Here is a 27282-nt window from a genome sequence, read left to right on the forward strand (position 1 = left end):
GCAGAGATGCTTGCCTCAGCACCATGATGCAAAAGAGGAGAAACACAAAATGCAGATTCGGAGAGGAGTTGGTTTTCCAAACCCCTTGTCAGCCCAAAGCAGTCGGAAGTGAAATATTGCAAAGCCTACTGTAGTTAGGTTATATTCTACGACAATGGAGGTCGTTAGTATGTCTTGGATATTTCACGATTTCTGTGTTTAAGGATTGTGAGACAGACTGAAGTGGACTGAATAATTTGTCTAGTGATGAGAGTAGTTTGCTATGAGTAGATGGGTAAGAATTGGATTCATTGAGGTGAGGTTGGATCCTAAATAGTTTTTGCCCATCTCAATCAACGATTTATTCACAAGTTGAAAGGGAAATTATGTACAGTATTTCAAGATATCAATTTTTATTTTGATGTTGATGTAAATAGAATCTATGCACAAGTTTGAGTTACACACAAATATCTCATGTTGGGATTAAGACTAACAGTTTATCTTGCTTTAGTTACTATACCTACACTGATGTGATCCATTCTGGATGCAGTCCTAAACCCTTTTTTAAGGTCTATATATACTGAACAAAAATATAAACACAACATGCAACAATGTCAAAGATTTTACTGAGTTATAGTTCATATAAGGAAATCAGTCAATTAAAATAATTGAATTATGCGCTGACCTATGGATTTCACATGACTGGGAATACAGATATGCATCTGTTGGTCACAGATACCTTAAAAAAAAGGTAGAGGTGTAGATCAGAAAACCAGTCAGTATCTGGTGTGACCACCATTTGCCTCATGTAACGCAACACGCCCTTCAATTGGAGTTGATCAGGCTGTTGATTGTGGCCTGTGGAATGTTGTCCCACTCATCTTCAATGGTTGTGTGAAGTTGCTGGATATTGGTGGGAACTGGAACACAGTGTCGTACACATCGAACCAGAGCATCCCAAACATTCTCAATGGGTGACATGTCTGGTGAGTATGCAGGCCATGGAAAAACTGGGACATTTTCAGCTTCCAGGAATTGTCTAGAGATCTTTGCGACTTGGGGCCGAGCATTATCACTCTGAAAAAAATGAGGTGATGGCAGCGGATCAATGGCACGACAATGGTCCTCAGGATCTCATTATGGTATATCTGTGCCCACACAATGCCATACACGTGGTCTGCGGTTGTGAGGCCAGTTGAGCATACTGCCAAATTCTCCAAAACAACGTAGGAGGCAGATTGTTGATGAGAAATGCTCTGGTGGATATTTCTGTAGTCCGCATGCAAATTGCACCCTCCCATCTGTGGCATTGTGCACATTTTAGAGTGGTCTTTTATTGTCCCCAGCACAAGGTGCACCTGTGTAATTATAATGCTGTTTAATCAGCTTCTTGATATGCCACACCTGTCAGGTGGATGGAGTATCTTGGCAAAAGAAAAATGCTCACTAACAGGGATGGTAATACATTTGTGCACAAAATCTGAGAGAAATAAGCATCTTGTGCATATAGAACATTTCTAGGATATTTTATGTCAGCTCATGAAACATGGAAGCAACACCTTACACGTTGCATTGGCATGCTGACTGCAGGAATTCCCACCAGAGCTGTTGCCAAATAATTTGCTTATTTCTCTACAGTACCATAAGCTGCCTCCAATGTAGTTTTAGAGTATTTGGCAGTAGATCCAACAGGCCTCAGCTGCAGACCACGTGTAACCACGCCAGCCCAGGACCACCACATCTGGCTTCTTCACCTGTAGGATCATCTGAGACCAGCCACCCGGACAGCTGATGAAACAGTGGGTTTGCACAACCAAAGAATTTCTGCACAAACTGTAAGAAAGCATCTCAGACCGCTTGGCTTTTCCCACATTTTGTTACATTACAGCCTTATTCTAAAATGGATTAAATAGTTTTTCCCCTCATTCATCTACACATAATACCCCATAATGACAAAGCAAAATGAGGTTTTTAGAAATTAGTGCAGATTTATTAAAGATAAAAAATGGAAATATGACATTTACAGTGCCTTGCGAAAGTATTCGGCCCCCTTGAACTTTGCGACCTTTTGCCACATTTCATGCTTCAAACATAAAGATATAAAACTGTATTTTTTTGTGAAGAATCAACAACAAGTGGGACACAATCATGAAGTGGAACGACATTTATTGGATATTTCAAAAAAATTTAACAAATCAAAAACTGAAAAATTGAGCGTGCAAAATTATTCAGCCCCCTTAAGTTAATACTTTGTAGCGCCACCTTTTGCTGCGATTACAGCTGTAAGTCGCCTGGGGTATGTCTATCAGTTTTGCACATCGAGAGACTGACATTTTTACCCATTCCTCCTTGCAAAACAGCTCGAGCTCAGTGAGATTGGAGGAGAAGAGCATTTGTGAACAGCAGTTTTCAGTTCCTTCCACAGATTCTCGATTGGATTCAGGTCTGGACTTTGACTTGGTCATTCTAACACCTGGATATGTTTATTTTTGAACCATTCCATTGTAGATTTTGCTTTATGTTTTGGATCATTGTCTTGTTGGAAGACAAATCTCCGTTCCAGTCTCAGGTCTTTTTCAGACTCCATCAGGTTTTCTTCCAGAATGGTCCTGTATTTGGCTCCATCCATCTTCCCATCAATTTTAACCATCTTCCCTGTCCCTGCTGAAGAAAAGCAGGCCCAAACCATGATGCTGCCACCACCATGTTTGACAGTGGGGATGGTGTGTTCAGCTGTGTTGCTTTTACGCCAAACATAACGTTTTGCATTGTTGCCAAAAAGTTCAATTTTGGTTTCATCTGACCAGAGCACCTTCTTCCACATGTTTGGTGTGTCTCCCAGGTGGCTTGTGGCAAACTTTAAATGACACTTTTTATGGATATCTTTAAGAAATGGCTTTCTTCTTGCCACTCTTCCATAAAGGCCAGATTTGTGCAATATACGACTGATTGTTGTCCTATGGACAGAGTCTCCCACCTCAGCTGTAGATCTCTGCAGTTCATCCAGAGTGATCATGGGCCTCTTGGCTGCATCTCTGATCAGTCTTCTCCTTGAATGAGCTGAAAGTTTAGAGGGACGGCCAGGTCTTGGTTGATTTGCAGTGGTCTGATACTCCTTCCATTTCAATATTATCGCTTGCACAGTGCTCCTTGGGATGTTTAAAGCTTGGGAAATCGTTTTGTATCCAAATCCGGCTTTAAACTTCTTCACAACAGTATCTCGGACCTGCCTGGTGTGTTCCTTGTTCTTCATGATGCTCTCTGCGCTTTTAACGGACCTCTGAGACTATCACAGTGCAGGTGCATTTATACGGAGACTTGATTACACACAGGTGGATTGTATTTATCATCATTAGTCATTTAGGTTAACATTGGATCATTCAGAGATCCTCACTGAACTTCTGGAGAGAGTTTGCTGCACTGAAAGTAAAGGGGCTGAATAATTTTGCACGCCCAATTTTTCAGTTTTTGATTTGTTAAAAAAGTTTGAAATATCCAATAAATGTCGTTCCACTTCATGATTGTGTCCCACTTGTTGTTGATTCTTCACAAAAAAATACACTTTTATATCTTTATGTTTGAAGCCTGAAATGTGGCAAAAGGTCGCAAAGTTCAAGGGGGCCGAATACTTTCGCAAGGCACTGTATATAAGTATTTAGACCCTTATTTTCAGTTTAAACACCTTTGACAGCGATTACAGCCTTGAGGATGATGGGTATGATACTACAAGCTTGGCACACCTGTATTTGGGGACTTTCTCCTATTATTTTCTGAAGATCCTCTCAAGCTCTGTCAGGTTGGATGGGAGGTGTCGCTGCACATCTATTTTCAGGTCTCTCTAGAGATGTTAGATCGGGTTCAAGTACGGGCTCTGGCTTGGCCACTCATGGACATTCAGAGACTTGTCCTGAAGCCACTGCATTGTCTTGGCTGTGTGCTTAGGGTCGTTGTCCTGTTGGAAGGTGAACCTTCGCCCCAGTCTGAGGTCCTGAGCATTCTGGAGCAGGTTTTCACCAAGGATCTCTCTGTACTTTGCTCCCTTCAATTCTCCCTCGATCCTGACTAGTCTCCCAGTTCCTGCCACTGAAAAACATCCCCCATAGCATGATGCTGCCACCACCATGTTTCACTGCAGGGATTTTGCCAGGTTTCCTCCAGACATGACGCTTGGCATTCAGGCCCAAGGGTTCAATCTTGGTTTCATCTGACCAGAGAATCTTGTTTCTCATGGTCTGAGTCCTTTCATTGCTGTTTGGCAAACTCCAAGTGGGCTGTTATGTGCCTTTTCCTGAGGAGTGGCTTCTGTCTGGCCAGTCTACCATAAAGGCCTGATTGGTTTAGTGCTACAGAGATGGTTGTCCTTCTGGAAGGATGTCTCATCTCCACAGAGGAACTCTGGAGCTCAATTAGAGTGACCAACAGGTTCTTGGTCACCTCCCTGACAAAGGTCCTTATCCCCAGATTGCTCAGTTTGACCAGGCGGCCAGCTCTAGGAAGAGTCTTGGTGGTTCCAAACTTCTTCCATTTAAGGATGATTGGGGCCGACTGTGTTCTTGGGGACCTTCAATGCTGCAGACATTTTTTGGTACTCTTCCCCAGATCTGTGCCTCGACACATTCCAGTCTCGGACAGTTCCTTCGACTTCATGGCTTGGTTTTTGCTCTGACATGCACTGTCAACTGTCAAACCTTATATAGACAGGTGTGTGCTGTCCAATCATTTGAATTGACCACAGATGGACTCCAATCAAGTTGTAGAAACAGCTCAAGGATGATCAATGGAAACCTGAGTTCAATTTCGAGTCTCATAGCAAAGGGTCTGAATACCTTTGTAAAATAAAATCTAAAACCTGTTTTCATTTGGTCATTGTGTGTAGATTGATGATGAAAATGTTCTCATTCTTAGAATAAGCCTGCAACGTAACAAAATGTGAAAAAAGTCAAGGGGTCTGAATACTTTCCGACTGCATTGTATGTCACCCATTGAGCATGTTTGGGATGCTCTGGATCTGTGTACGACAGCTTGTTCCAGTCCCTGCCTATATCCAGCAACTTTGCATAGTCATTGAAGAGGAGAGGGACAATATTCCACAGTCCACAGTCAACATCCTGATCAACTCTATGCGAAGGAGATGTTGCGCTGCATGAGGCAAATGGTGGTCACACCAGATACTGACTGGTTTTCTTATCCAAGCCTTTACCTTTATCTTTAAGATATCTGTATTACCAGTCATGTGAAATCCATAGATTAAGGCCAAATGTCTTTATTTCAATTGGCTGATTTCCTTACATGATCTGTAACTCAGTAAAATCTTTGAAATTGTTGCATGTTGCATTCATCTTTTTTGTTCAGTGTAGTATGACTTTGCTCATAAATTATTTGTGAAGCATCTATGTAGTGCTTTTGAAGCCTTTATGAATGTTCTATAAAACCTGTAGAAATTGTTTGTGTAAAGTCGGTCCTAATCTCATGCTATTCTCTCTGTGTCTCTCACCTGTCTCCCCAGAGGATGGGCTGTAGCTACTTCCTGTGCACCATTCTGTTCTTTGTGGCTGTCCTCCTGGCCATCATGGCAACGGGTACCATCCTACTCATGAACCACTACCAAGCTCCACCCCCCGGCACCAACGACGGCCCCCCACTCATCTCCACCAACCACGACGAGGGCAACGCCCTGGTGACAGTCGAGCGGGGCGATGGTTCGCGCATCAACATCTTCATCGACCCCAACTGCCCCGACTACAACAACAACTTTATGCGGATGGAGGCCGTGCAGACGTCACTGCTCCATTCGCTGACCGACCATGACACGGACCTGAAGTCAGTGAAGGGCCAGGACCGAGCCCTGCTGGTGAAGCTGGCTGAGGAGGTGGCCAAGCTATCGGGCCACGCCAGCCAGCTTAAGTTGGAGTACGAATCTCTGAGGCGAGGCCAGGGGAACCTGGGACAAGAGCTCAACACTCTGCAGACGGAGCAAGGCCGTCTTATACAGGTTAGAGGCTCTCCCTAAAGGCTCCATAGGCCCCAAAGCCCCATTCCACCACTTACCCAGTGAAAGTGGGAGGTTGATGCTTTCTTTTCTTAGTGTATTTTATCCAAAGCCATTTCTACAACTCTCCCATTTTTTTCCCAACTGAGTATGTTCTGTACTGGAGTAAGCCTGGTTAATGAGCCAGGTTACTGTGCTCAAGGGCATAACTGCACTATTCTCCATCTGAATTTCAGGCCAACAGCCTTCTGGTAAACCTTCTGATAACTATGTATGTAGGCCTACCATTTAATGCTTGGCTCTACTGCTGCATAAACTGATGATGCCCATATACACGGAGTATACAAAACATTAACACCTGCTCTTTCCATGGCAGACTGACCCGGTGAATCCAGGTGAATGCTATGATCCCTTATTGATCTCATTTGTTAAATCCACTTCAAGTCAATGTAGATGAAGGGGAGGAGACAGGTTATAGAATGATTTTTAAGCCTTGAGAATTGAGACATGGATTGTATGTGTGCCATTCAGAGGGTGAATGGGCAAGATAAAATATTTAAGTGCCTTTGACTGAAGTATGGTAGTAGGTGCCAGGCACACTGTTTTGTGTCAAGAACAGCAGCACTGCAAGGTATTTCATGCTCAACAGTTTCCCGTGTGTATCAAGAATGGTCCACCACACAATGGACATCGAGCCAACTTGACACAGCTGTGGGAAGCATTGAAGTCAACATGGGCCAGCATACCTTTGGAACGCTTTCGACATCTTGTAGAGTCCATGCCCCGATGAATTGAGGCTGTTCTGAGTGCAAGAGGTATTCCTAATGTTTGGTATAGAAGTGTATAGCGTATGAAGATTTTTTGTTTGAATAATAACATGAAGGTTGATCTCCTGTCCTTCTCACGCTCTCTACTACAATCTACCTTCACCAGACTAGATTAACCGACAGGAAAAGTATTGCCGTGTTTAGGAAAGTTGGTTGGTTCAAATCACAAGCCTCATGTTCTCCAACTCTTAATAGAGGTCGACCGGTGTTGTCCGTTCAGCTCTTTTGACTTGAACAGTTGTTTTTTTCCATTCAGCACTTAATTCAAAGTCACTCATTAGATCAATTCTGAGCGTGGTAAGAATTAAATTAGTTGTTTTACCATCATCTGCAATATCGCACTGGCAGCCTCACAGTGAGAGGAGTTCCTTCTCAAGTACCTGTGTAAACATTTGTCGAAGGCCCCCCCCACACACACATACAGTATATACACCATTGTAAACTGATTAGATGGACGGAATGTTAGAACATGCTAACGAAATGAAATGAATGTGGCTTGCAAAAGTATTCATTCCCCTTGGCATTTTTCCTATTTGGTTGCCTTACAACCTGGAATTAAAATAGATTTTTGGGGAGTTTGTGTCATTTGATTTATACAACATGCCTACCACTTTGAAGATGCAAAATATTTTTTCTTGTGAAACAAACTTGAGCGTGCATAATTATTCACCCCCCCCCCCAAAGTCAATACTTTGTAGAGCCACCTTTGCAGGAATTACAGCTACAATTCTCTTGGAGTATGTCTCTATAAGCTTGGTACATCTTGCCACAGGGATTTTGCCCATTCTTCAAGGCAAAACTGCTCCAGCCAATTCAAGTAGGATGGGTTCAGCTGGTGTACAGCAATCTTTAAGTCATACCACAGATTCTCAATTGGATTGAGGTCTGGGCTTTGACTAGGCCCTTAAACCACTTGAGTGTTGCATTAGCAGTATGCTTAGGGTCATTGTCCTGATGGAAGGTGAACCCTCGTCCCAGTCTCAAATCTCTGGAGACTTAAACAGGTTTTCCTCAAGAATTTCCCTGTATTTAGCCCCATCCATCATTCCTTCAATTCTGACCAGTTTCCCAGTCCCTGCCAATGAAAAACATCCTCACAGCATGATGCTGCCACTGTGGGGATGGGGTGATGAGAGGTGTTGGGTTTGCGCCAGACATAGCGTTTTCCTTGATGTCCAAAAAGCTACATTTGTCTCTCATCTGACCAGAGAACCTTCTTCCATATGTTTGGGGAGTCTCCCACATGCCTTTTGGCGAACCAAATGTGTTCGCTTGTTTTTTTCTTTAAGCAATGGCTTTTTTCTGGCCACTCTTCCGTAAAGCCCAGCTTTGTGGAGTATAGGGCTTAAATGGACAGATACACCAATCTCCGCTGTGGAGCTTTGCAGCTCTTTCAAAGTTATCTCTGATTAATGCCATCCTTGCCTGGTCCATTAGTTTTGGTGGGTGGCCCTCTCTTGGCAGGTTTGTTGTGGTGCCATATTCTTTCCATTTAAAAAAAATGGAATACAATACTCAGTTTTAGAGATGTTCAGGACCAGTTTATTACTGGCCACCCATTCCAAAACAGACTGCAATTAAGGGTTTAAGGGTTTCAGTGACTTCATTAGCTGTGGTTGCTGATGCGTATATGGTTGAATCATCAGCATACATGGACACATATGCTTAGCTTAATGCCAGTGGCAGGTCATTGGTAAAAAAAAAAAAAAAGAGTAGAGGGCCTAGAGAGCTGCCCTGCGGTACACCACACTTTCCATTAGAGAAGCTTCCATTAAAGAAAACCCTTTGAGTTGTATTAGATAGATAGCTCTGAATCCACGATATGGCAGAGGTTGCAAAGCCATAGCTCTTAAGTTTCTTCAACGACAGGTTATGGTCAATAATATCAAAGGCTGCATTGAAATCTAACAGTACAGCTCCCACAATCTTATTATTATCAATTTATTTCAACCAATCATCAGTCATTTGTGTCAGTGCAGTACATGTTGAGTGCCCTTCTCTATAAGCATGCTGAAAGTCTGTTGTTAATTTGTTTGCAGAGAATTAGCATTGTATTTGTTCAAACACAATTTTTTCCAACAGTTTGTTAAGAACTGGCAGCAAGCTTATAGAGTAGGTCTTCTGTTAGAACCAGTGAAGGCCGCTTTACCACTCTTAGGTCGCTCCAGGCCTGAGGACAAAGACTTTCCTCTAAACTCAGATTAAAAATATGACAGATAGGAGTGGCTATAGAGTCAGCTACCATCCGCAGTAGCTTTCCATTTAAGTTGTCAATGCCAGGAGGTTTGTCATTATTGATCGTTAACAATATTTTTTCCACCTCTCCCACACTAACTTAACAAAATTCGAACTGGCACTGCTTTCCTTTCATTTTTTGTTTTTTTATGCATGAATATAATTGCTCAATGTTTGTCGTGGGCATTTCCTGCATACGTTTTCCCACTTTGCCAATGAATTAATCATTAAAATAATTGCCAACATCAAATGGTTTTGTGATGAATAATCCATCTGATTCGATGAAAGATGTAGCTGAATTTATCTTTCTGCCCATAATTTCACTTTAAGTACTCCAAAGGTTTTTTCCATCATTCTTTATATCATTGATCTTGACTTCATAATACAGTTTCTTGTTGTTGTTGAGTTTAGTCACATCATTTCTCAATTTGCAGTAAGTAAGCAAGTCAGATGTGCAGCCAGACTTATTAGCCATTCCTTTTGCCCCATCTCTTTCAAGCATACAGTTTTTCAATTCCTCATCAATCCATGGATCCTTAACAGTTCTAACAGTCCATTTCTTAACAGGTGAATGTTTATCAATATTTGGAAGAAGTCATTTCATAAATTCATCAAGTGCAGCGTCTGGACGCTCCTTAATAATCACATCAGACCAACAAATATTTTTAACATCATCCACTTAACATAAAATTAACAACAAATAAGGTACAGTTGAAAACAGTCAAGACAAAACCAATAGTAAAGAACATGGAATCGGTAGCAGCTAGTAGACCGGTGACGACGACCGCCGAGCGCCACTCGAACAGGGATAGGAGCCACCTTCGGTGGAAAGACAAATGAAACAAGGGGTTAATGCGATAGTAAGGAGGGAGCTGTAACCTATAACACACCTCGTTTATCCTCCTCAGGACTTTGAATGGCCCCAGCTTCCGGCAGGGCAGACAGAGAGTTTCGGGTCGAGACCCAGACCCGGTCCCCCGGTGCGAACACAGGGGCCTCACTGCGGTGGCGGTCAGCGCTCACCTTCTGCCGCCCACCCGCCCGTTTGAGCTATTCCTGGACGGCTTTCCAAGTCTCCTTTGAGCGCTGCACCCACTCCTCCACCGCAGGAGCCTCAGTCTGGCTCTGATGCCACGGTGCCAGGACCGACTGGTAGCCCAACAAGCACTGGAAAGGCGGCAGGTTCGTGGAGGAGTGGCGGAGTGAGTTTTGGGCCACCTCAGCCCATGTGACGTACCTCGCCCATTCTCCTGGCCGGTCCTGGAAATACGACAGCTGAAACCTACCCACATCCTGGTTCACTCTCTCCACCTGCCCATTGCGCTCGGGGTGAAAACCTGAGGTCAGGCTGATCGAGACCCCCAGACACTCCATGAACGCCCTCCAAACCCAGGACGTGAACTGGGGACCCCGGTCATAAACTATGTCCTCAGGCACCCCGTAGTGCCGGAAGACGTGGGTATCCAGGGCCTCCACAGTCTGCAGGGCTGTAGGGAGACCGGGCAATGGGAGGAGACGGCAGGACTTCGAAAACCGATCCACAACGACTATGAGTGGTCGACGTGGTGTTCCCCTGAGACGGGGGAAGGTCGGTGAGGAAGTCCACCGACAGATGTGTTGTGGACCGGGGAGGGGCTGTAACTTCCCTCTAGGCAGGTGTCTAGGAGCCTTACTCTGAGCACACACCGAACAGGAGGAGACATAAAACCTCTCTTCCTTCGCTAAAGTGGGCCACCAGTACTTTCCCCTAAGACCCCGCACCGTCCTCCCAATTCCTGGATGACCCGAAGAGGGTAGTGTGTGGGCCTACCGGATCAATTTGTCATGAACACCAAGCGGCACGTACACGTCCACGTCCACCTCCCATACCACCGGTTCCACCAGACATGAGGCTGGAAGGATGGGAGTAGGATCGATGGACCGCCCCTCGGTATCATAGAGACGGGACAGCGCGTCGGCCTTAGTGTTAAGAGAACCTTGTCTATAGGAGATGGTGAACCGAAATCTGGTGAAAAACATGACCCACCTTGCCTGGCGAGGATTCAGTCTCCTCGCTGCCCGGATGTACTCCAGATTATGGTGGTCAGTACAGATGAGAAAAGGGTGTTTAGCCCCCTCAAGCCAATGTCTCCACACCTTCAGAGCTTTTACCACAGCCAGCAACTCCCTTTCCCCCATGTCATAGTTTCGCTCCACCGGCCCGAGCTTCCTCGAAAAACAAGCGCAGGGGTGGAGCTTTGGTGGCATGCCCGAGCGCTGTGATAGCACGGCTCCAACCACAGCCTCGGACGCGTCCACCTCCACTATGAATTCCAAAGAAGGGTCCGGATGAGCCAATACGGGAGCATCGGTAAACAGCGCCTTCAGACGACTAAAAGCTTCTGCCCGCCTCCGCTGACCACCGCAAACGCACCGGGCCCCCCCTTCAGCAGTGAGGTAATGGGAGCAGCCACCTGACCAAAATTGGCAAACCCTAAGAACCGCTGCACCTCCTTTACCGTGGTCGGAGTTGGCCAATTACACACGGCTGCAACGCGGTCACACAACATCACCACCCCAGATGTGGAAATGCGATACCCGAGGAAAGAGACGGCTTGTTTGGAGAACACATGTTTCTCAGCCTTGACGTACAGGTCATGCTCCAACAGTCGCCCAAGTACCCTGCACACCAGAGACACATGCGTGGCGCGTGTGGCGGAATAGATCAGAATGTCATCGATATAAACCACCACCCCCTGCCCATGCAGGTCCCTGAGAATCTCGTCTACGAAGGATTGAAAGACGGCTGGAGCATTCTTCAACCCAAACGGCATGACGAGGTACTCATAATGGCCAGATGTGGTACTAAACACAGCCTTCCACTCATCTCCCTCCCGGATACGCACCAAGTTATCCTGAGATCCAGTTTTGTGAAAAAGCGATAGCGAAATCGGCATATTCTGAGGGAATGCGCACAGTGGGAACCTGGTCTGGACTCTCCACCGTCATTGCACTGATGGAAACTCCTATACACCTACCTGAACACCTACCTATACACCTAGCGCAGGCTGAAGAGGAGCTGGAGACGAGGTAGGGAGGCAGCTCCTCTCCCATCTGTCCATTCTCTCCATCATCTGGTCCATCGCCGTCCTGATCCGGTGTAGGATGTCCATGTGATGGAGGACATGCTCTTGCATTGATGGGAGAGGGGGCGCAGCTGCTCCTGCTGACTCCATTGCTTATGGTGCGGCCCTGACGGAGGCTGTCACGAAAGCTAGGAGTGGTGGGTGTGGAGTCAGGCGCAGAGAGCAAAGCTTCCAATGTAGACGTATTTATTCAGCTGGGTCTAGCCAACATACAGGCACAATGACCAATAAACAGTTAAGTCCCCCAAAACCTGGGAAAATAACGAACTGCAAAAATACGTATAAGCAAAACAAAAATCTACCACTGACAGAGAGGAATAAGCCCGCACAAAAGCAGGCGGGCCCTGGCAGTTTAAATAGCCCTGAATTAACAACAAATAAGGTACAGGTGAAAACAATCAAGACACAACCTACATAAAAGAAAACCGAATTGGTGGCAGCTAGTAGACCGGTGACGACGACCGCCGAGCGCCGCCCGAACAGGGAGAGGAGCCACCTTCGGTGGAAGTCGTGACAATAACTCACTGTATCACAATTCCAGTGGGTCAGACGTTTACATACATTAAGTTGACTGTGGCTTTAAAAAGCTTGGATAATTCCAGAAAATTATGTCATGGCTTTAGAAGCTTCTGATAGGCTAATTTACATCATTTGAGTCAATTGGAGGTGTACCTGTGGATGTATTTCAAGGCCTACCTTCAAACTCAGTGGTTCATCCTTGGGAGCAATTTCCAAACGCCTGAAGGTACCACGTTCATCTGTACAAAGAATAGTACGCAAGTATAAATACCATGGGACCACGCAGCCGTCATACCTCTCAGGAAGGAGACGCGTGCTGTCTAATAGAGATGGACGTACTCTGGTGCAAAAAGTGCAAATCAATCCCAGAACAACAGCAAAGGACCTTGTGAAGATGCTCAAGGAAACGGATACAAAATTATCTATATCCACAGTAAAACATGTCCTATATAGACATGAACTGAAAGGCTGCTCAGCAAGGAAGAAACCATTGCTTCAAAACCTCCACCAAATAGCCAGACTACTGCACATGGGGACAAAAATTTTACTTTTTGGAGAAATGTCTGATGCCTGGTCTGATGAAACAAAAATAGAACTGTTTGGCCATAATGACCATTATTTTATTTGGAGGAAAAGGGGGAGAATTACAAACCCGAAGAACACCATCCTAGCCGTGAAGCGCGTTGTGGGGGTGTTTGCTGCAGGAGGGACTGGTGCACTTCACAAAATAGATGGCTTAATGAGGAAGGAAAATTATGTGGATATATTGAAACAACAACTCAAGATATTAGTCAGGAAGTTAAAACTTGGTCGCAAATGGGTCTTCCAAATGGACAATGACCACAAGCATACTTCCAAAGTCAAGGTATTGGAGTGGCCATCACAAAGTCCTGACCTCAATCCTATAAAACATTTGTGGGCAGAACTGAAAAAGCGTGTGTGAGCAAGGAGGTCTACAAACCTGACTCAGTTACACCAGCTCTATCAGGAGGAATAGGCCAAAATTCACCCAAATTATTATGGGAAGCTTGTTGAAGGCTCCTCAAAACATTTGACCCAAGTTAAACATTTTAAAGGCAATGCTACCAAATACGAATTGAGTGTATGTAAACTTCTGACCCACTGGGAATGTGATGAAATAAATAAAAGCTGAAATAAATAATTCTCTCTACTATTATTCTGACATTTCACATTCTTAAAATAAAGTGGTGATCCTAACTGACCTAAAACAGGGAATTTTTACTAGGATTAAATGTCAGGAATCTTGAAAAACTGGGTTTAAATGCATTTGACCTCAACTGTAGCTTTAGAACAAAGTTCTACAGCATTAGTAAAAATGTTATCGATACATGTGGATGATATTGTTCCTGTAGTGTTTGTAAACACCCTGGTAGGTTGATTAATAACCTGAACAGGCACTGGTTACAGTAAGACGCTTCCACTTGAGCGGACAGCTTGATGAAAACCAGTCAACATTCAGGTCCCCAAGAAAGTAGACCTCTCTGTTTACATCACATACACTATCAAGCATTTCACACATATTATTTAGATACTGACTATTAGCACTTGGTGGCCTATAGCAACACCCCAAAAGAAAAGGCTTTAGATATGCCAAGTGAACCTGCAGCCACAACACTTCAATAACACTTGACATAAGATCGTCTCTAAGCATTACAGGGATATGGCTCTGAATATATACAGCAACACCTCCCCCATAAGCATTTCTGTCTCTTCTATGAATGAATTATCCAATTGAGTCTCAGAAATGGCTAATATATGAATGTTATCTGATGTTAGCAAGTCATTGATTTCATTAACCTTATTTCTAAGGCTACATCACTCAACTGTACTGTGTACTGAATTACAGTACATTTGAGTGATGATATGATTGACAGTTGACAGTACAGTTGGCATTAATCTGTGATTCTTGTCTTGATTGGGTTTGGTTAGGATTGGCCAGTCGGTGGGTAATGTAGTATGTATGTATGCATGTTCTTCTGAAGGGACGAAAATGGCAAATAACAAGCAATAATGATGATAGTACGTGAATGCATAATTAGGTTATCAAATGCTTTAAAATTATAAATTGTCATATGAATATACAATTAATAAACATATCAATAGGTAAAATGAATAAGTGATTAAGCGATGAAAATATACCACATGAAATTTTGAAAGGTGGGTCAATCTCCACTTTTTTTCACATTTTTCTTAAAATTAAAGGGGAATCAAATCATTTCAGGAAGTTAAACTGAGCAAAGAGATTCAAGGTTCAATCCACTAATACTAAACATGTGCTTGTAACATAGAAAACTCTATTTTGAACAATGTTTATTAGAGGTGTATGGTTGCGCCATCTTCAATTTCCATAGTAACAACTGACACCAATGCTTCATGAATAGGAGAGAGCAAATTGTGAATTTTGGCATGGTGACTGAAAGTGGAGTTAGCCTATTCAATTTAGCTCTCGTATTTTTGATGTAAATGTTTTCATTATTAACTTTACAAAATAAAATACTCTTATTGACAATTTGAAGAGCATTTGTCATTAGGATGAGCTAGACCTAGCTAAAACAAAATGGCAAGTGATTAGATATGAAGCTAGCTAGCCAGCTAAGCAGAAGAGAGGGCTGCTACATGATTGCTATTTTACCAGCCAAATGCATGATCCCCATATTATTATCTAGCTATAGTAAGTATTAGCTTAGCTAGCTAACTACGTACATAGCTAAATATCTACATTTAATTTTTTATTTGTGATATCTATGATTCATAAAAAATAGTAAGCCTGCTGACAGTTGATTGCAAGAAGTAATGTATCTTAACTTTAAGCCTTAAGCCTAACCCTTATAAGGATAGCTAGCTATCTGTAATGACCTTTGGAAGCTCAGGCTGGTAGACAGCTTGGCAACTAACTTATCCTGGTCTAACTGGTTCGTGACTTTGCTACTTACAGGCATGCATTATCATATTACCTCAGTTATGGACTATCAGATATTAAATTATGTTACATAAAATATTAGGCCTATATATAAATAAGGTCTGTGTTTTCTTAAAATCTCTCTCTCTCTTTCTCTCTCTCTCTCTCTGTATTGTAGGGCCTCTGTTAATATATCTCTCTAGATGTAAAAATAAATAATTTGAACAATTCTTGATTGTGAAACATTATTCCACTTTTCAATGCTAGAAAAAGTGTTTTACACTGTAAATGGCCAGATTTATATCTAACTACATTAGAAGTTGCAGAGAGGCCCATCTAATAGCGATATCTGAAATAGGAGAGAATAATGTAAATGTTTTGGTTTTTGAGGGCTGTCAACTAGGTATCTGGTAATCTGATTGTTTTCTCATTATCTCCAAGTAAAATCCCAGTGTAGTAGTCCATCTGGCCCCGCAGCCTTGTGAATGTTTACCTGTTTAAAGGTCTTGCTAATATCAGCTATGGAGAGCTTGATCACACAGTTGTTCGGAACAGCTGGTGCTCTCATGCATGCTTCAGTGTTGCTTGACTCTAAGCAAGCATAAAAATAATTCAGCTTGTCTGGTAGGCTCGCGTTTCTGGACAGCTCGCGGCTGGGTTTCCCTTTGTAGTCCGTAATAGTTTGCAAGCCCTGCCACATCCGAATAGCATCGGAGCCAGTGTAGTAGGTTTGAATCTTAGTCCTGTATTGGCGCTTTGCCTGTTTGATGGTTCATGTGAGAGCATAGCGGGATTTCTTATAAGCGTCACATAGAGTTGATCAGGGTGTTGATTGTGGCCTGTGGAATGTTGTCCTACTCCTCCTCAATGGCTGTGCGAAGTTGCTGGAACTGGAACATGCTGTCTTACACCTCGACCCAGAGCATCCCAAACATGCTTAATTGGTGAAATGGCTGGTGAGTATGCAGGCCAGGAATTACGTACAGATCTGTGCATTATCGTGCTGAAACATATGGTAATGGCACGACAATTGGCCTCAGAATCTCGTCACGGTATCTCTGTGGATTCAAATTGCCATCGATAAAATGCAATTGTGTTCAGTGTCCGTAGCTTATGCCTGCCCATACCATAACCCCACCACCACCATGGGGCACTCTGATCACAACTATAACAACAGCAAATTGCTCACCCATACAACGCCATACACATGGTCTGTGGTTGTGAGGCCGGTTGGACGTACTGCTAAATTCTCTAAAACTACCTTGAAGGTGGCTTATGGTAGAAACATGAACATTAAATTATCTGGCAACAACTCTGGTAGACATTCCTGAAGTCAGCATGTCAATTTCACGCTCCCTCAAAACCTGAGACATCTTTGGCATTGTGTTGTGTGACAAAACTGCACATTTCTGACTCATTTCAGGAAACTAGGCATTAACTATACTTTTTTGGCAGAAATGCCTTCTGGAACTTTCATGTGCCTTAATAACAAACTTGTATGCCATCTGTAAATGCGTAAACACAACATGCCGAGAGATGAGTTCGGATTGGTCTGCCGTGCAGCATGTTTCTGTCTATTTGAGCTGGTCAGTATGTGTAGGTAATCCTGTCTAACACAGTTTTTTAAAATATATATATTGCGTTGTAGAACTGCATTATTGTTGCTCTCCACTTTCTGGAGGACCGAGTTTTGAAATCCGAATTACACCTTCAAACTAAGGGCAACCATGGCATCCATGACAGAGAGGGAGAAGCATCCATCCATGTATACACTTAAGGTAGTCTAGCTAGCTACATTTTCTGATGTTACACGTTTCTACATTTGTCAGAAGGTTGTTTTCATTTCAAGTTAAAGTTTACTATTAGCTGGCTGGCTTGCTAGCTAACGTTACATTTATGATCTGTGTAGTAATATTAGATTCATGCAGGGTAGTACAGTCATGAGTTGGGATTATGGTTAATTGTTTAGCTAGCTAGCTACATGTCTTAACAAAAGACTCCACTATGCAAGTATCCATTTCAATAGAATATTAATGATGTCACTGCGACAGCTGTTGATAGACGTAGCTGGTAAATTCGCTCTGGCTATCTACTCTGATTTCAGAGTACTCTCTTCTGAGTGTGACAGAGCGCAGAATAACTGACAAATTTACAAACGCTCAACATCCATTGAATATGGCTGGTGTCAATGAACGTTGGCAAGAAAAGCATAATTCAATTGTTGCCATCAGCAACACTCTAGGTAGCATAAACAGCCTAATCAACTCTACTAGGGTGAGTAAAATGGTCAGAGTGAGCTTTTTAGAGTGGTCTTTTATTGTCCCCAGCACAAGGTTCACCTGTGTAATGATCATTTGGTTTGATATGCCACATCTGTCAGGTGGATTGATTATCTTGGCAAAGGAGAAATGCTTACGAACAGGGCTGTAAACAAATTTATGCTAAAGAAATATGCTTTTTGTGCAAATGGAACATTTCTTGGATCTTTTATTTCAGCTCATGAAACATGGGATCAACACTCTACATGTTTCGTTTATATTTTTGTTTAGTGTAATTACTGGTCCAAATCGCCATACAACTTTATTCAAAGTCAACTTTGGAGCTGCAGCCAAAGGCATTGACCTACAATCTTCTTCTTTGCAGGGTATTGTACCTCTAATAAGTACAGCGTGCATGCACAATGATTTGGCTGTGGACTAATGCACTCTAAAAATACAGTCCTTAAAATGTCAGATTTCCTGCCACAAATCCCCTATGAGACGAAACCTGACTGCACTAAGCAGACAAGGCTGCAAAAACAAAAATAGGTTTCATTTTGAAACTTTTTCACTAAGCAACTACACACTTGTATCTATAACGTATAACCGAATCAGACATTTTTCCTGTGGACTTTTAAGGTATTGATACAACAAATGGCCCTTCAAAATGTTCCATTCATCAGTGTAGAACGACCCCTGATCTCTGTGTAAAATATGAATACTTAGTAGTAGAGAAGTGCTTTAGGTATATCAAGTGGGAACTTGCCCTGAAAATGTGTTTAAAGTAGCTAAACGGTATCTCTTTACAAACTCAAGACACGTTCAAAAATCTACTAATCACGGCTTCAAATCACCATACCACTTTGTGCAAAGTCAACTTAGGCACTGCAGCCCAAGCCTTTGACTAACACTCTTCTCCTTTGCATGGTATTATAACTAATAAGTACAGTATGCATGCATGTACTTATTTGAGTCTTGTAGGTGTGGTTCTGCATTTGGTTAATGATGTTTGTCCCCTATGAGACACTGTAGATGTGGAAGCCTATTTTACTCTCCAGAATGAATCTATGATACCTCAAGGAATCTCTGATTAATTTTGCAGAGGATGTTTTAGTTGCGTAATTTTACATCCCAACTAAGGTGTTTGGTGCACTATTTCTCAAGTTAAAAAAAGTGTGTGACGTGTTGACATATGTAAACAAAGTCGGAGCTGCTAGGCAGATCTGTCTCACTGTCTATGCTATTGGATAGAGAGTCATCACCGCAGCTGTTCACCCCATGTTCGTGGGCAAATGGACATCGTCAAATCAAAACCCCATTTTAAATGAGATTGTCAAAGTCTACACTAGGGAAAGTATTCAATTCCCAGTGTCATCATGAAAATCCTCATCAATCAATATTTATGAGATAATCCATTTGAAGTTTAAAACCATTTGATTTTATGAGAGACAGTCTGCAAAAGCATTCTTTTTGTGTTTTAATGCTAGCCTTTACATGCACTGAAACACCAAAAAGTATTTTCACAACACTCTTAAATTCAAGTACCTCTTTGGTGTTTCAGAGTACTTCCGTTCTGTTTTGATATACATTCAGTGTGTCGTAACACCTACATTGGGTTTACATTAAAACACCAGATCTTGGCTTAGGTTCACTAGTTTTCATGGTTTTACTGCACAATGATGATGTTTTGAGTCTTTCTATTTTAATAGTGTGTAGCAGCAGAAGGAGAACTGCACAATACAAAGCAACACATTTTCAAGATCCATTCAACAGTAACTAGAGCCTAGATTTCACCAGAGTACTGTATGTCAGGATGCAGACAATAACCATAATCCATAGCCCAGTTGTCAAAGCTATCAAGGTCTGCCAGAGGAACACATTTTTTTTGTTTCAAGTGTTTGTATCTCCTCTCATACCTCTCTAACGTTTTGCAAACTCGCTCAACTTCTGTAATATTGGATTCAACTATAGAACAGAATGAAAAAAGATATCTACTTTCCTAACCTACTGTCTTTTATACCCTATATCAGGGGGAATTATAACAGCTAAGTATGTCATAAGGAGAGTGTGAGATATAGGGGCTTTGAAAGTGGATTTTTAGACAGTTGTGGTAGAAGTGGATGGTGTCAGTCTGGTCTCGTGGGCGTAAGGTAGCCTAGTGGTGTTGGGCCAGTAACCGAACGTTTGCTGGATCAAATCCCCGAGCTGACAAGGTACAAATCTGTCGTTCTGCTCCTGAACAAGGCAGTTAACCCACTGTTCCCTGGTAGGCTGTCATTGTAAATAAGAATTTGTTCTTAACTGACTTGCCGAGTTAAATAAAAAAAGATATATTAAAAAATTGTGGTAGTTCTGTCAACTACAGACCATATCCCCCAAGGGTTCTAAACATGTTTGAGCCGTTCCCATTTGACTGCACCTCTATATCTGTCTCTCTGTCTCCTTTCTACTAGACTGTCCTAAATAATGAAATACGAAAGGGATTGGGATTCCAAAAGGAGAGGGGGTGGTGCTTTTAACTACCTTGATTCCCACTGTGAATTTAAAGTCCTGCAAGAGCCCTGATGCCTACTGCCACTTCATTATCAAAGTGACCTCATTAGAATGATCACTACAGGTAAAAGATACCCGGTCTGTTGCTACAGTGCTACATTCCATCAGGGCTGTGGTGATTATAGCCTCTGTCACAGAAACAAACATGTCTTCCCTTGCAAAGTCATCGGAATCAAGAAGAATGTTCGACTCATCTTGACTCATCTGTCACCCTAGCCGTTAAATTAACACTAGTTGGCACTTCTCCCCCTCCCGTCTCCAAGTGGCATCTGTTCATTGACAGCCAGCCAAACTCTGCTGCACAGTCACATTCACACAGTGAGTGTCGGAGACACATAGTCTAAGCTGTAGGAACACTGTCAGGCGAAATGTACATTTAGAGAAGAGATCCAAGGCCTTCTCCTTCAGACAAGGTATCAGGTAAAAATGAGGAGTGTCGTGCTTTCCAGGCAGTGCTTTCTGTGGAGCCATTTGACAGTGTTGATAATAGTACCCAGAGGGAGATAAGAAAAACATTTTGGAGGAAAGAAGAGAGAGGTGGGGTAATTTAGTTATTGATTTTAATGGAGAGACCTCTGGATGAGTTTTCACTTATAAAAAAAACTGCAAAAGGAGTGAACTGAGCTCAGAGCAATTTTTATATTTGGCGCCCCCTTGTCATTGTTCTTTCGTTCTAGGGCACATATGTTTTAATGAGAATTGTAGGCCTACATCACTTTTTACAAGCTGAGAGTTCAAGCAAATAATATCCTAGAGCATTTCCACAGTAACAAAATGTATCGTGGCCCAAATTTACAAAACAACAACATTATTTCTGGAACTACAGATACTGTCGAATCTCTGCTCGTAGGCTTCCATTCTGTATATTATTGTTCACAAAGTACAGTATATCAAACTGCTGTAGGACCCGCTACTGTGAGAGAGAGAGGGCTTCAGCAGATTAGAGGAGATGAGCAGAGAAAACTCCTAATAGCATGTATTTTTCATACCAGCGTTGTGGTTTGAGGCCCACTCGTGATTGACAGGCAAGTGCCATTGCTATAGAAGCATGTTAGGGATGGGGACGAGGGGAAGGTGGGGGGGGGAGGAAATCTGTGCAGAGAGCCGAAAGTGATCATGAAGTGCGCTGTCATCAATGTCAAACCCGAGGCATTGTGGGTCTCTAAAGAGTTCCTATGTCAGAGACAGAAGAGGAAGCGAGACACCTCACTCGCTGTTTTTTTGGGGGTGTTTCTTGTTCAATGACAGTCAAGGAACTAAGTAGACGAGACCCAGATGCTATTGCATTGGTGTCTATGGGAAACGCCCAGTTAAGGAGACTGGAACATAACTTTTTTTTCAACGGTAAACGGCCTTAGTGAATTATCTTCATTTATCCACCATCTTTGACGATGTCACCTTACTGTAGACCAGGCGTGGGCAACAGACCCGGCGCCAGGATAAAGTGACTAAGGAGGCAGTTGGAGTCGGTGAGGGGGCACAATTTTTGGGGGTTCTCGCATTGGAATTATTTTGAATTCTGCTTATACCACGTTATACCAGAATAAACATAAAGTTCAAATGCCGAGACCATTGATTGAGTGCTTTATAATCACAGGTTGGCGCGAAATCTGTAGCCTATCTCCACTGCACTGTATCAGCACAATGGACAGCACCCTACACACTAAAGCGAGGCCGTTTTGGTAATAGATTGGGTAATTCACCTACTACAAACAGCCTGCGTCAATGCAGCCGTACACACAGTTGTCTTACCAAAATAATGCAAACTAAATGTGGAAAGTAGTAGCTAGTTATTCATACATGCAAATAACAATACTGAATAGCAGTTTGGCTTAGAATATTGACACAACTGCGAATGCAAACAAATTAATGTGAACAGAACAAAACAGCGGTATCAGAGAGGCCTAGTAAGCAAAATATCAGATAGATAAAGACACGACAAAATATATATTTAGGCTAGTTGCGTTAACAGTAAACAAACAGTAAACAAAAGACGAATGGAGATCCAAATGACAAAAACATCTTACTACAGTGAGTTGCAGCCATGCACAGCTGTCTTGCAAAACACATAGGCCAAAAGGCCTGCTTAAATCATGGAAAACCGTGTCGCTCATGAGCACAGCAACACGTTGTGATATATCACAATACACTTATGTGGATCAAATTCCACCCACGTAATCAATTAAGCAATGCCAGCCTACCATAAACAGACAACCAATATGCACGGTTCCATTAACAACCACAAAAACCATAATAGAAGTGATCTATTTGTATGATGAAATAAAACGATATGTAGCTATAATCAGGGGCATCATTTTGGTTATTGCATTGGGATTATATGGAATTTTGTTTATATCACACTATACCACAATAAACATACAAGTTTAAATGCCAACACCATTGAATGCTTTTGACCAAGAAGTGTAAGGTTGGCTCGAAATCTCCGCTGCGCTCCATCAGCACCATGGACAGAGCCCTACACACATGGAAGTCATTTTGCCATTCCATGTCCTAGATTTTTGCTGAATGATGCCACTGGCTATACCATTAAGATTTTGAATAAAAACTAACCAGCTAGATTGTTTCTTACCTTTTCAGAAGAGTTGCAACCTCCTTGATGCTCTGTGGAACTTTCTGAGTAATCGATCATTCCACACCCCCCCCCCCCCCCAAGTATTTTTGTGAGATCCCCCTTAAATGCCAATTGGATTAGTTGAGCTTTCCTCGGGTGTAGCATGCTTCTTGTGCTGAGGGAACACGTTTGTCAAAGTGGAAAATGAGTTCTCGCATGTAGCTTTGGATCCCCCACTGTGATTTCATTTGAAATATCGTGTGACTTGTACAGTATGTAGTATTGTGGGGTATGGTGCTCAACATCTTGGCAAGTTCCTTGTCTTTTCTGAGAATATATTCCATCATAGACAGAAAAAGTCCACTGCCACCCTCCCCTCTTGACTCTATCGTGTCATTTGTCCCCCTCAGTGGTTACTGGTGGTTACTGGTTTGAAACAAGGAACTCAAGGATGCTCCAACAAATACATGCAATTTCTTGCCAGTGTTGACACTAATAGCACCATAGCACTTCAAACTTGTTTTTCTTTCCACAATGCAGTGCATTTCAAATGCTCTTTGCATGCCTAGTGAATCCTTTGGTACTATCAATAGCATACTTACAATTAGAATACCCAGCTTGGGTGAAGGCCTTGTCTGCAATAGCATTAACACAGAATTTTCGACATGGGAAACAAAAATAATTTGCTGCAGTAAAGCTCTGCTACCTGACCCGAGACCGACGAGCCCCAACATTATACATTGAGTTAGGGCCAGGCAGTGCCTGTTTTTAAATCAATAACTAGGGTATGGGTAGGGCTCGGGTATTACTCAATTGATCACTAACATTTTGAAGCTGAGCAATTTGCTTGTGCTCTGCTGTGCTGTCGTATCTGACTAAGATCATAACATGGTGTCAGAAGTGTTTAAACCCAAAAGAAAATGTTGAATGTTCCTTGAGATTTTTCAGAGGTTAGTGACCAAAAGTAGCTAACTGCTCTCTCATGTCTCTTCGTTAGTTGATCAGAGCCAGAGATACTTTTGAGGAGATGGGAAACTCCATTGGAATCATATTAACATTGTGTACATTGCCCATGTTACGTCAACGGGCCGGACGGTGACTTTTGGGCGATTCTTGGACAAGGAGAGCTCTCCTTCAAGGAGTGAATGGGAGTCAATTGGGCGCTAGCTTAAAACACAACATTACCATTAATTTAATCAACAAGAAGGACATTACACATCTTTTCCAAGATGTGAGATAACTAACTTGCTATTTGTATTGTTGTATACCTTTGGAATCATGACATGATGTACTTTCGAGGAAACTAGGCACATTTCTTGACTCCTACCCTGACATTATCAGGAATGAAGGTAAGACCCAAGTGCAGACTGTGTGAAGTAACAATGTTTATTGTAACAACAGGGGCAGGCAAACGACAGGTCAAGGCAGGCAGGGATCAATATTCCAGAGTAGAGGCCAAGGTATGGTACGGCAGGCAGGCAGGCTCAGGTCAGGCAGAGGTAGGTTATCCAGACGAGAGCAAAGGTACAGGTAGGTGGGCAGGCAGGCGGGCTCGAATTCAGGACAGACAAGGGTCAAAACCAGGAAGGCGAGAAAAGAGAGACTGGAAAAAGGAGGAGCTGAGACACAAACCACTGGTAGGCTTGAACAAACTAGACGAACTGGCACCGACAGACAGAAAAGACAAGTATAAAAACCCAGAGGATAAGGGGGAAGATGGGCGACACCTGGAAAAAATGAATTACTTAAAAATCATACAATGTGATTTTCTGGATTTTTCTTTTAGATTCCGTCTCTCACAGTTTAAGAGTACCAATTATAAAAATTACAGACCTCTACATGCTTTGTAAGTAGGACAACCTGTAAAATTGGCAGTGTATCAAATACTTGTTCTCCCCACTGTATATATATATATATATATATATACACACACTACCGTTCAAAAGTTATGGGTTGCTAAGAAATTTCCTTGTTTTTGAATAAAAAGCTATTTTTTTGTCTATTAAAATAACATCAAATTGACCAGAAATACAGTGTAGACATTGTTAATGTTGAAAATGTCTCTTGTAGCTGGAAATGGCAGATTTTTATGGAATATCTACTGTACATAGGCATACAGAGGCCCATTATCAAGAATATAAAATCTAAAATACATAGATTTGTTTTACACTTTTTTGGTTACTGTATGATTCCATATGTGTTCTTTCATTGTTTTTATGTCTTCACTATTATTCCACAATATAGAAAAACCCTTGAATGAATAGCTGTGTTCAAACTTTTGACAGGTACTGTAGGTCCACTCTGTGTTAATTTAACACTTTTGTAGTGTTCATAGTGAAACACTATTGAGTGTTAAGATATGACTTCAGTTTTTTTTCAAATGACCCATGGAAGTGTTTTTTCAACACTTACCTAGTGTTTATAGAGGGCCACTCAGTGTTAATTTAAAACTTTGGTAGTGTTCTCTTTGATACACCTGGAGTGTTACAACATAACACCTCAGACGGTGTTCAAATGACCCATGGGAGTGTTTTTTTCAACACCCTCAGAATTGAGCAGCAACACCTTACAGTGTTGAGGATCAACTCTTGAGAATGAATCCTGGAGCTGAATTGACACCAGAAAGTGCTAAATATTCACACTAGGAAATAACTATTTTGTCTGGTTCTCTCCCACTCATAAATCAAGCCTGCAATTTGAAGGTGACTTAAACAGGAAAAATAGTGTAGTGACTCGGATTTGTTTAATTTATTTAGGCCAAAATGAAAACAGTGCATCACAGGCCTATTAAAATGTAAAAGGTGCATCACAGGCACATCACAGTGAAAACAGTGTGTCACACCCGCATTAAAATGGAAATGGTGCATCACAGTGCATCCAAATGAAATCAGTGCATCACAGGCGCCTCTGTACATGTATTATATGAGAACAAGAGTATTTGCAGAGTTCCTATTTAACACAAGTGGAAGTCCTCCTTAAGACGAGGCTATGCAATTTTCTTGACATAGTTGCCAATAATCTATTACTCAAATCAAATCAAATTGTATTAGTCACATGTGCCGAATACAACAGATGTAGACCTTACAGTGAAATACTTACTTACAAGCCCCTAACCGACAGTGCAGTTTAAAAAAATACGGATAAGAGATAAAAGTACCAAGTAACTAAAGAGGAGCAGTAAAAAAATAATAATATATACAGGGGGGTGCCGGTACAGAATCAACTCGGCTTTCCGGGACCGCTTGTCGTGTGGTAGCAGAGAGAACAGTCTATGACTAGGGTGGCTGGAGTCTTTTTAGGGCCTTCCTCTGACACCACCTGGTATAGAGGTCCTGGATGGCAGGAAGCTTGGCCCCAGTGATGTACTGAGCCGTTCACACTACCCTCTGTAGTGCCTTGCTGTCGGAGGCATGAGCAGTTGCCATACCAGGCAGTGATGCAACCATGCCCTCGTTGGTGCAGCTGTAGAATATTTTGAGGATCTGAGGACCCATGCCAAATCTTTTCAGTCTCCTGAGGGGGAATAGGTTCTGTTGTGCCCGCTTCCCGACTGTCATGGTGTGCTTGGACCATGTTAGTTTGTTGTTGATGTGGACACCAAGGAACTTGAAGCTCTCAACCTGCTCCACTGCAGCCCCGTCGATGAGAATGTGGGCGTGCTCGGTCCTCTTTTTCCTGTAGTCCACAATCATCTCCTTTGTCTTGATCACATTGAGGGAGAGGTTGTTGTCCTGGCACCACACGGCCAGGTCTCTGACCTCCTCCCTATAGGCTATCTCGATGTTGCCAGTGATCAGGCCTACCATTGTTGTGTCATCGTCAAATGTAATAATGGTGTTGGAGTCGTGCCTGGCCGTGCAGTCATGAGTGAACAGGGAGTACAGGAGGGGGCTGAGCACCCACCCCTGAGGGGCCCCTGTGTTGAGGATTAGGGTGGCGGATGTGTTGTTACCTACCCTTTACCACCTGGGGTTGCCCGTCAGGAAGTCCAGCATCCAGTTGCAGAAGGAGGTGTTTAGTCCCAGGGTCCTTAGCTTATTGATGAGCGATGAGCTTTGAGGGAACTATGGTGTTGAACGCTGAGCTGTAGTCAATGAATAGCATTCTCACATAGGTGTTCCTTCTGTCCAGGTGGGAAAAGGCAATGTGGAGTGCAATAGAGACTGCATCATCTGTGGATCTGTTGGGGTGGTATGGATATTGGAGTTGGTCTAAGGTTTCTGGGATGATGGTGTTGATGTGATCCCATGACCAGCCTTTCAAAGCACTTAATTGCTACAGACGTGAGTGCTACGGGTCAGTAGT

The 27282-nt window shown here is 42.7% G+C and overlaps 1 protein-coding gene across 1 annotated transcript in view; it reads left to right on the top strand.

Moving 5' to 3' along the window:
* The window catches only part of LOC110535735 (fibrinogen C domain-containing protein 1), a 163220-nt gene that overhangs the window by 29716 nt on the left and 106222 nt on the right, over positions 1 to 27282 (top strand). The window contains exon 2 of the mRNA XM_090190221.1: positions 5486 to 5971. Coding sequence (XP_090046347.1) covers positions 5486 to 5971 — 486 coding nt within the window. The remainder of the gene's footprint in view (positions 1 to 5485; positions 5972 to 27282) is intronic.

The sequence above is a fragment of the Oncorhynchus mykiss genome, chromosome 11 (assembly GCF_057628025.1).
Source record: "Oncorhynchus mykiss isolate SJ-2025 chromosome 11, ASM5762802v1, whole genome shotgun sequence".
NCBI lineage: Eukaryota > Metazoa > Chordata > Actinopteri > Salmoniformes > Salmonidae > Oncorhynchus > Oncorhynchus mykiss.